Below are 11,572 nucleotides of genomic sequence, written 5' to 3' on the forward strand. Positions count from 1 at the left end.
TAAGAAGCTGCAGATACAGTACTTCAAGCTGTGATTTCTTCACTTCTCACAGCCTAAGGCCTTGATTCTGCAATTACACACATTTATCTGTACTGTGGTGAAGAATCCCAATGGGACGACTCACACTAGTGAAGTTAATCACATTTGTGAAGATCCAAGTCCTGTAGTTCTGGCTTGGGACTGCATTTGGATGAGACATCTTCAGGGAACTGAGATCTGAAGAAAGCAGCACGAGCAGTGCAGTGTTTGATGTTTCTTAGGAATAATGTTAGTGTGATAAACCTGAAGGCAAAGGTGTTCTTGTACCTGAAACTCAGACTGGGGAATGCCCAGGAATGGTTCACGCCCACAGCCCTGCCGATGGCCTCCTGACTGACACAAAAACACTGCAGACCTGGATGCCTCTGCTTGTCCACCTGTAAAATCACGTGAATGACATGGATATATAGGACAAAAACTCTGGGGTGATTAATTTAAAGACATCTCCACGATGGTTTTCAGCCTTTATATGGAATCTAATGGAAGTGATTATGAACTGTTTAATTATCAGTGAACGAAAGCCCCATGAGAAGTTACAAATCCAAAACTGTGAACCCATCAGTCCTTCCTTAATTAATCCCACTGTCCTAGCAAGCTTAGAACATTACATCTGCTAATAAATTAAAAATCAAGCATCCCAGTACACTATTTAAGAAGGTAACTGTGCCATAAAGTTTATTGTGACTACTGAGTGCTCTTGTGAATCACTGCACTTGAACCTTTTTGTCTTTGTCATCAGACTCCTGTTCTTTGTAGCATAAAGAGGGAAAGGACTTTTATTTGTCTGTTACCCACACACAGCTTTGGGGCAGTCCACAGAGCTCAGCCCAGGGACCAGCTGGTCCCAAAAGGAGGGTGGTGGGAGCAGGGAGCACTCAGGAACCCACAGGCCCGAAGAGTCAGTACCTCTAAGCCCACTGAAGATGCTGAACACGGGCATGTGAAGGCTCCAAGAGGAAGCTGTGGTCCTGAGCAGCATCAGTGAGTGCTGACAGCTCACATCGGTCAGGCTGAGCAGGGCATTGCATCCTTTACACCATCACCTCTGGCCTGCTTCCTTCTGCCTGGTAATAAACTGTTTTTCTAGCAGATTTTAGCACATTTTAACCTATGTTCTGTGGTAATTTTTAATGTGTATTGGTGGAGGGCTCACAGAAGTCACCCTTTACCCCACAGCTCCTGGGGATGCACCATGCACCCAGGTACTCCAGGATCCCACCTGCAGAAACACCAGTTCCCCTATGCCAGTGTCTCCCCACGGGCCACCATGGAGGCTGGATTCTCACCACTCTCACATTCCCATCCAGCCTGCAGAGTCAGCACACAGCATGAACATGGGAAATCTGGTGAGCGAGGGAATGATCCTCCCCACCACACCCTGGGATACAGCAACTCACCTTGATCTAAGGGACAGCAGGACATTTTCCAGGCAGACTTTTCTAAGTGTAGGCTCCAAGTTCTGCCCTCCACAGAGAATGCTCTTAGACACCTTCAGCCACACCTGTCCCTGAACAGTGTGGGTCCCAGCACAGGCAGTTTGCAGGGCTCATCATTTAATTAACCCCCCCCCCCTTCTGCTCCAATTTTGTTTCTCACACATCCACTGCCTCCATCCCAGAGACATAAAAACATGTTCCGAGTGTTATCAATCTATAACTGGGCCAAACTCCTCAGGAATAATCAAATTAATGTGAATGCTAATGAACAGCAAATCTCAGCTCATGCACACGTCAAAGGAACAAAAATACTGAAACAGGAAGCAAATTAAAAAAAAAATCTTCAAAGTTTAGATTAATTCTTAGAAGGAGGAAGCTTTTCCATATTGTATTTATGAACAAAATGATGTTGGTTTAAGCCACATAGCACCACTTTGCCAGTGTTACTGTAACTTCATCACAGCCAAAAGCAAATTGGATCCTTTGGAGTTTCTGTTAATAATCAGATGTAGATTGAAAAATTCTTGAACACAAATTCAGCAATTCAAGGAAAGCAAACTGACTTAATGAGCGCATAGTTATTACCTAGCATTGATTTTTGAGTCTTTGCACACTAATTCTTATCCAAGGCAGAGTAGTTTTACTCCACAAGGTACTAACAGAGTCTGGTTTGACAGTATTCTGAGTGCCATTTCTAACTTAAGTGCTGTTCCTAGAAATTACACACCTTTGCAAGCAGGTGTGAGGTGTAAATTGATATTCTTGTTTCGGTGCAGTGAGATTAACTTTTAGTAATGACTGTTGCAAATAAACAACATTTTCTTTTCTAGGTGAAATACATGTCCACTGCTTTTTTGGGCACCACTGAGCTGTATTTTGGTATGAGTTTGGGGGGTTTAATACATACATAATGCTGGCTGGAATTATGACAAAGGTGTTACAATTTTAATGCTGGAAGAAAACAATGGCTTAATTCTTTCCTGTAGTCAGCTAGCCGGGTTTACAGAATACAGTAAGAAATTACCACCACATTAACACTTACAAAAACAAAGCCAAAGTTCTTTAAACTGTCAATTTAAGAATATGTGGAGCCTCTGTACTACAGACATGAGACTTGACCACATGGTACACAGTCAAATTTTAAAGAATAACTCCATTAAATCTGCAGACATGTTTTCTTCTGTTGGTGATTAATTTTTTCCCTACCCCCAAGGGAAACTAATGGGAAACCTCTTTAATATAATTTTGAATATCTTCTAATAATTACAGTATCACTAGGTGAATATAGGACAAATTTAGATGACAGCATTTTCCAAGCTGGTAAAATACAGTATCTCAGAAAAATAAAACTTACTAGAATACATTATCACCAAGCCTGGTCACCCAGGTTATGTTTGCAACTCTGCTGCTGGTTTAAGGTGGGACTTTTAGCAAAATAGTTAGATCTGTTTCCCCATTTCTAATTGGCAGCTACCAAAACTTCTCTTCCTCATACAACTGAGGACACACAGAATCAAGTCAAGCTGTGGTGCAGAAGCAAAGACATCCCGTGAAGACAGGTGCATCATGGATTAACTTTTCTGTTTGTAAAGTGCAGGGTATCAACAGCATGGACAAAAAATGAGCCCTTGGAAAAAGATAAGAGTGAGAGCAGAATGTCTTGCACTAAGGTTATGTATTTAACAGTTTTACATGAAATAATCATATATAAAAACTTTTTTAAGTGCTTTTCTCCAATTTAAAAATCTAAAGAATTCAAAAATAAGGCATTCAATATTTGAAAAAGTACAGATTTACAAAATGTGTATATTCTGTCATGAAAACTCCACACCAACATTATACACTTGGAAAAAACATACAAACAGGATATATTACAAATTTATGTAGCAATAACTTAGTTCATACCATGCAATAAAAAGGACGTTAATTGAGATACACAAGCTTTTAGCTTTCCCTAAACTGGAGGGCTTAATTTTGTTTGCAAATGAGTTTTTATGCGAATTCATAGAACGGTGGCACTTGAAATTTCTGGTAGCCTTTCTATTGAGAGTTAAATTGTACATAATGATTATGAGGATGGAGAGTAACACAGCAGCTGTTACGAATCATTCCAACTTTGTTCGACAATAGCTGAAACTCTTTTCTCATATTCACGTTTGTTCTCCTGGTAAAGTTGTGCTGCCTGACTGTTGGCTGGACTGTTTGGATTGGGCTCATCAAGCAGAGACTGGAAAAGGGGGAAAACAATGTCAGACAAACCAACACATTTAAATCAGGAAAAAATCAACTTACTTTCAAGTCAAATGTGTTTCAGAGGCAGAAACAACTCAGAATGGCCCAGTTGAAAAAAACCCACTTAAACTCATTGTTAGGCATCCCTAATTGTATTACTGAACCTCAAATTACACCCTGCACCAGTACTGCACACACTTGTAGCTTCACAAACCAAACAGAGACAGTTTGTCTAGTCAGCACCATGGAGCTAACTGACTAATTGATAATTATATTACTACTGTCATTCAGGACTAAAGAGAGGCTTAAGATGTCTCCTACAAAACACCACTGTTGAAAAATAAAAACAATCACACAGGAACAAAGGAATTGTGCATTTCCACTGTGCCAGGCCATTTTTACTTATTCCAAGTAGTGTGTTTCAGCAATATTGTCCCTTTGAGGGCTTCACAGGGCAAAGCTTCATAGTAAAGTTACATGTTTCAAACACTATGCAAATTTCTGCATCTGATATCATATCTTGAGTAAAAATGGTTAAAAATTAACACAAACCAGTAAATGCTTTCCTGTGCAAAAATACACAATGGCAGTTTTGTAGCTCAGAATTAGTAATTACGTAGCATCTTTGCCTTTATTTGATCTAAAAAGTACTGCTTTGCTCATAAGGATTTGAAGTTCCCCTTGACACAAATACCTGGCTATCCCCATTACTGAGCTTTGAATTCTGGAATACAAACCAACAATAACGTAATTATTTGGTAAAATAGATGCAAAGTTACCTGAATCGAAGTTAAAATAGATGAAACATCATATGTTGGACTCCAGCGATTCTGAAGAATATCTAAACATATGCTGCCATCTGCATACACTGCAAATACAGCACAGATATCACTTAGAAACTGTCAGATTTATGGCACTGTTCAAAGCAGAGTTATTGTTCCAATTCAGTCTGTGCTTAGATTAATGCTTTAGGAAAGAGGACAGCAGTTTGTCTCACCATCTGCTGTGGCTTGACACATACTTTGAAGATTTATTACTGAAATTAACAGAACACCTAAGAGGGAAAGAAGGAAGGTCTGAAGATTATGGAATTAGCACAGGAACAGGCAGACTTGGTGTCCTGCTCCTCCAGTGTGACCGACCCATGCTGTCACAGTGGAGAGGCCTCCCAGAGAACAGCAAGGCCTTCACTGAAGGAGTGGAACCACTCACAGCCATCACACTCTGAACAGTGGCAGCTCCTGCCCCATTTTCACACACCCTACACTTACCATGAGAGGCACCAAGGCAGACAGTAGAAAATATGGAAAAGTGCTGAAATCCTACTTCTGTCTGGATACTTATCAGTCTTCATAGAGCCCATATGAACCTGAGACTCACTGCTCAAACTTCTACATGCTTGTCCTCCAGCTTGTTCCCAACAAATTACAAACCTCCTGGCAGAGACAAACTGGCCTGGACAGTATGTGAGGCATTATGTCTACAGAGGAGCAGCAGGCAGGGTTTGTGTTTTCTGCATGCGTGAACTGAGCAAAACCTATCAGCGCTGGGGGAGGAAGCACAGTGCACTCTCATATCTGCCCTCATCACTGAGTTTGGGTCACACACCTCCGCTATGACTGAGCACCTTCATTTTCTTCCCTGTGCTAGTCCTGGTTGGCACAGAGCACCAGACAAAAGCAGAGACTTGGGTGAAACCTCACCTGGCAGGAATAAGTAACACTTGGCTCCATCAGTTCCCTGCAGCTCATGACACGGCTGCTGTTAAATGGAGGGGGGCAGGAATCTGCAGCCAGAACTGCCTCTTTAAACCAATCTAAGTGCAGCTGCTGCTGAAAATACTCACAGGCTTTGCTACTGAGGCTACATATTGATTAGAAAGAGGCAGATAGCTGCTTCTTAATAGCATTGTAATTCGTAATTTTTCATCAAGCAGTTGCTGTCCTAGACTTCTACTTAGGAGACAGCAATGAAGAGAGATTAAGCATTCTAGAGCTTCAGAGAATGCATGACCACACTGCAATATTTACAGCTAAATAAAGATGGTTTACTCACCATTTGGGTGGAACATTTTTGATAAAAATCTAACAGTTGGAGGCTTATTTGGATATTCTTCAGAAAATTCTATTACTAGTTTAAAAGTACCTGTCCAAACAAAGATAAATACAATCAGATAACTAACAACAGAAGAACATATCCAGGAACATAGAGAACAAATTAATTTATGTGCTCCATGATCAATGTTTCTCCTCACCATTATATAAACAAACAACACTGAATCTGATTGCTTTTCATATATTTGAAGTGATAATGGAACTGTGGAACTACTGCTTAGAGTAATAAACCCAGCAGCAGAGGTTGGGTAGAAGCTTGGAGACTCACTGTATACATGGCAAAGGCAGCCAGATCCAACATTATCCCACTTTTCCGTGGCCCAATATGCTGGGTCTATGGACTTGGGTGACTTTAAGGCGTTTCATTAAGAAGGTATTGTGGTGCCAGCAAAGAAACACTGGAATTTCATAATCAGCAATCTCAGTCTTTGGAGCTCACAACTGATTCACTGAAAACCTTTGCTACGGATCAGTGAATAATTTACTGTAACTCCTCCAACCCAACATAGAGAAAAACCCATCTGCTGCCAATTACTGCAATAATACTATAATTATTAAACTCATTATTCCTCATATGCCTAAGGGAGGCTCATTACACACCAACTTTCATGTTTATGTACAAATTTGGGATTCCCTCAACCTCACTGAGTTCCATATTGAGAATTCAAGGTTTTTCACCTGTTCTCCATTAGGAGAACAGTGATGAATCAAACATGCCAAAAAAGATGAAACAAGAAAAGCTCTTGTTGAGCTCAGCTATGGGGATGTGCAAACACCTCTGGTAGTGTCAGGCCAACATCCCCTGCTAAAAGCTCTTGTATGTATGTTTCTGAAAAAGCCTCAATAGAAGCATTGCTTCTTAGCTTTCTAACCAACCATGAGCCAGCATGACAAGACACTGCTTAGATCAAGATACATATTTTTACAGCAAACAAGCCTCACTCCTTCACTTGCTTGCTTGGTTTCAAATTATATACAGATAGCATATATTATTTTTCAAAAGCAGAACAATGTTAGTACTGGAAAGATTTATTAGAATGACAAAGGATACAAAAGTTAGCAACTTACCATCTTCAAAAGGAGTCCCTTCTGGCCTGAAAGGTTTAAAAAGAAACTCCAGTTAGAAGTGATCATTACCTACTTCCACACAGGCCCAGTAAATGGGTATCTTCTTCCTCATCCTCCCCAAGATATACGTAGAAGCAATAATTTAAATACTTAGAGAAGCATCCATGGGCAACCTCTGAGAGCTTTGTTGTATCTAAGACACCTCCCATAGTCACTCTGCTATTTGGGATATCTACTTTATCATCATCCCAAACAAAACATATGCCATTAGGTTACTAGATTGGAACAAACGAGATTATTAGCAAGCACACTTCAGTTTTATGGAAGGATACTAAGACAGCTCCTCTTCTATAGGATATGTAATGTAACTTCCCAGACAGATCCTGTACCTTGTCCTACTGGGATTCAATCCAATCACTAATACATATGGATTTAAAGGCTGAGAACACGTGGCACTTACGTACTTTAAAGAGGAATCCTGCTTTTTCATAACACACCTATTTATTAAACCACATGCAAGCTTTATTCAACAAAAAAGCTGAAAAAATTTAAAATTAAATTTTTTTCCTTCCTAACCGTTCTCTATTTAATCTGTGAAAAGATATTTTAACTGTAACACTTGGCCATTTTTTAAAGTTTGCTGACTTTACATACATGAAACAAGAGAATAACTGCAAAAACAAACATCAGGTTGTTATATTTAGTCCTCTGATATCGAATTTCATAGTGACCAAAAACTCTTACCCAAATATAACTGCATTCCATTGCATTATATTATTCTCAGATGGTGCACCACTGACACCCACAGGAGGGTCTTCTTGCAATCTAAGAATTACAAACATAGAATGACAAGTCATATATCTTAAATACTTCCACCTGCAGGTATAATTTACCAGTAACATCCACATTTTGTAAATATTTTCTAATTCCAAATCAGAGAATACACAAAGCATTACATGCAGCTTATCAACACCCCAAAAGACAGACCTGCAAAGCAACGCACATCAAGATTTTCTCATGTTTTACACCGAGACACAAGGGCACAACAGGTCTGATTAAGTGTTCAGGGAGCAAAGGATTAACTGTAAGAATAACATAGCACCATGGACAGCTGGGATTTATGGTGCTACACAGTTAACTATGAGAGAGCAATTGCTGCTGGCTGCCACAGTGAAGAAGAGAACAAGCTGCAGCCACAACCAGGGAGTGACACACACACAGAGCACTCTTGCTGGGACACAACACAAGGGACCCTCAGTGGAGCTTTTCCTGCATTCCCAGATCCGTGCGTGAGACATGGTTAAATTTGGTATAAGCCTATTTTGACTGACAAGCTGATCGCTTCAAAAAGGGAGCAAAGGGGAAACCTGTGTGCTGCTCCTCCCTCCTGCCACTCCCACAAATGTGTTTATCGCTAAAGCAATCACGGGAGCATTTTAAATTATTTTTAGTTCCTTAATCCTTGGACTAGGGAAAAGCATGTTACTTACTGAAAGCCTCACAAACTTGAACCAGAAATATGTGCTGCAGCCAAAGGGCAGGATCCAAATGCTCCCCTCTGCCCATTGCTGGATCCATATTAAGGATCACAAGACCCTGAAGAATGTACACCAGCAGGCCCCAATCAATCCACCTGATCAAATCCCCTCAGTGACAGCTCCTCCTCCTCTCACCTGTTTTGCCTCCACAATTATGCAAGAATAAGGAAAATGCAGTGACTGCCCTTGCCTCACTAACAACTCTTGAGTGTTACCATAAGGTTTAATCATATCACAGTACACTTATAAACAAGTCACTACAAAAAGCTCTGCAGACCAAGGGACAAATCCTAACTAAATATCATGTGCAAATGCAGATTTATTGAGAGCTGACAGCAGCACAGCCAGGCAACCCTCCTGCACTTGCACTGCCTCAGCCTGGGGTAACACCACGTGTTGTCCAAGGATGCTGAGCAGTGGTGCTGCCCTACAGAGCAGCCCAGAAGCTGCTCAGAGCCCCTGTGAACTCTGTGTTTACATCCCTGCTCTCCGAGCACACACAGTCCAGGCAGCTCAGTATCAACAGCATAAACCACCTACTTTTTTGGTCAGGGAAAGCAGGAACAGGACTTCTTCCTACATGACAGCCAGGCTGCAGGCCAGCAGCAGTGCTTGAGCATTAGCCTGACAAACGCATCTGGGAGACAGCTTTAGTTTTTAGATCAACTTTAAAGCACCCTACTTGTCACAGAGTCTAACTACACAAAGGATCTGGCAAGGACCACAAATAAGACTAATCCTGAAAGTCCTAAACAGCAAGGAAAATGTGGTATTTGCACTCCCTTTTTATCAGAAAATAAATAAATAACTTTGTTGTTGTTGTTGTTTACTCAAACAACTTAGAAGAGGTAAGAAATCGGCTGAACTGTTCTCTCTTCACTGCTCCTGACAATCACAGTATGCAAAAGCAATTTATATTTAATGAAGTGAATCAGAGTTGACAGTACACCGTCTGTTGTTTCAGTATGAAGTGCAAGTAACATAAGAACAAATACGTAAGTTCCAGCACGAAAGAGCAGAGTAAAATAAAAACTGACATGAAAAAGTTACGTAAGTTTTGGAATATCAAAGTTGCAACATATAGGACAAATATATTTGATTTACTTCAAACCACGACATTTGTCTACTTGGTTGTATTTTTCCACATCTTTAGAGTTTTCTCTCAAGCCTTAACTTCAAAATTATTAAACCAGATCTTGTAGGAATATAACGGCATAAAACCCACATCTGACTGCAATTTTGAAAAATAAATTAGTCAGCTTGAAAAAAATCACTGGTTCATCTGTGTAACCAAATACAATAAAAAGTCTGCATATCCTGTTTTGATTTGAACGGGAATCAAGCAACACCCACTTAACAAACACCAACAGTCACACAACAGCAGGGGAGGGCTCCACTTCCCAAAAACCTCCTACTCCTCCTAGATTCACGAATCAGGCTTTTGTCGCTGGTGCTTTACGTGCAGCCACGTAAAGCAACTACAATACACGTCAAGTGTTTACTGATGTGTTTTCAGGGGCTGGTATAACATAGCTATGCTAAAAAAAAGAGACACTATCAAAGCTGACTCACCTCTAATTACTCCTGAGCAACCCAGTCCGGAGACTCTTACTGTAAATCTTAAAAGGAAACCCCCCACCCTTTTCCACACTCTGTTCTAAGTGTGTTTACGTGTCAGACTGGAAATAATTTATTCCAGAGTCAGTGGTTCAGTCATTAATGTTTAAAAGAGTGCAACTAATAACTGCTCCTTTAGCAGTTCGCATATATTACACAAAAGACTCCTCACGATTGCAAACTTTAAACACAGTATCACGAGCCTAAAAACATTTAAGGGCATTTTGGTTCTTATTACATACAAACGAAGCGTTCGCTAATTCTTTGCGCTTCGTTTACAGGTGCCTATTACAAAAAACTTGTTTTCAGAGAGACTCTCCGACCCAACAAGCCTGGAAGACTTGTGAATTCTGCCAGAGCTATTCCGAAGCTGGAGCCTGCGGGTGCCGGACGTATTCGGCGGAGGTGGGGTGCGGGCAGGGCGGCGCGGGCTCCCGGCCCGGCCAGCCGGGCACGGCCCCTGGCAGCGCCCGCAGCCCCCCCCCGACATCGCGGCGCCCCGTGACCGCGCGGGCACTCCCGGGGCGCCCTAGTTCGCAGCCACCGCTCCAACTTTTATCCTCAGACGCCCCCAGCCGTCGGCGCCCAGGCGAGGCGGCTCGAACAAAGCCGGCGCTGCCCGGCGGGACCCCGCGCTCCCCCGGCAGTGCCCCCGCTCCCCTCGGCACTGCCGCTCCCCGCGGGGCGCGCCCCTGCCCCGGGGGGCTCGATGCCAGCCCCGTGCCCGGCACAAAGGCGCGGGGCGGCGGTGGGTCCGGGCCCCAGGCCCCGCTCACCTCTTGAAGTCGCGCATCAGGCGGCGGCGCGCCGGGGTGGACATGGCGGAGCCGCGGCGCCGCCTCCCGCCCGTGCTCGCTGCTCGCCCGCACAAACAACCCGCAATGGCGGCTCCCCGCGCGGGGCGGGGCCGGCGCGGCACGGACCATGCGCGCCGGCGCGGGGGGGCCGGACCGCACCATCGCGCCGCGCGGGGGGGGAGGCGGCAGCGCGCGGCGCCGCGGCCGGAGGAGTTTGGGAAGCGGCCGCGGGAAAAGGGCCGGGAGCGGCCCGGGGGCTGCCTCGGCTCCGCGGCCGCCCGGCAAACAGCAGCGCTGCCTCACGCTCTCGGAGCATCTCGGTCTGCGCGTGGGCCGGGTTGGATTTTCTCCTTGCCAGACACACCAGCTCGCTGTGATTTAACTGAGCTTGTGCGAAGTACAGAAACAGAAACTCGTAGTCAGATTACAAGGTTATACATTTAGGTTCTTACTTCCATGCTGTGTATGCAGCTCACTCCCACTCTTTGCAGTAACTGGATGTTTTAAAAATTCAGTTCTCAGCAATTTTTAATTAGGGATAATGGTTCATTTTGCCATATGGGTCCCTCAGCATCTCTCAAAGTTCCCTCTAAATACAGACTGATGTCCTGGCTCTCAGCCCTTTTTAAAAATCCCACTACTCCAACAGGCAGAGCAGGTCTCTTTGAAGTCGTGACCCAATTCTTACATGGTGTGTCGGAAGTTATCCCTGAACTTGGATTTGTGTGGTT

At 43.2% G+C, this 11,572-nt stretch overlaps 1 protein-coding gene across 1 annotated transcript; it reads right to left on the minus strand.

The window, feature by feature from the left end:
- Positions 1-1,834: 1,834 nt before the first annotated feature.
- UBE2B (ubiquitin conjugating enzyme E2 B) lies at positions 1,835-10,948 on the minus strand. The gene is made up of 6 exons (XM_010390673.4): positions 10,821-10,948; positions 7,634-7,714; positions 6,890-6,915; positions 5,763-5,852; positions 4,487-4,575; positions 1,835-3,702 (listed from the first exon to the last, which is right to left on the minus strand). The coding sequence occupies exons 1-6, from the start codon at positions 10,862-10,864 to the stop codon at positions 3,574-3,576; spliced, it is 459 nt and encodes a 152-aa protein (XP_010388975.1). The 5' UTR covers positions 10,865-10,948; the 3' UTR covers positions 1,835-3,573.
- Positions 10,949-11,572: the final 624 nt, after the last annotated feature.

Source organism: Corvus cornix, chromosome 13 (assembly GCF_000738735.6).
Source record: "Corvus cornix cornix isolate S_Up_H32 chromosome 13, ASM73873v5, whole genome shotgun sequence".
Lineage (NCBI taxonomy): Eukaryota > Metazoa > Chordata > Aves > Passeriformes > Corvidae > Corvus > Corvus cornix.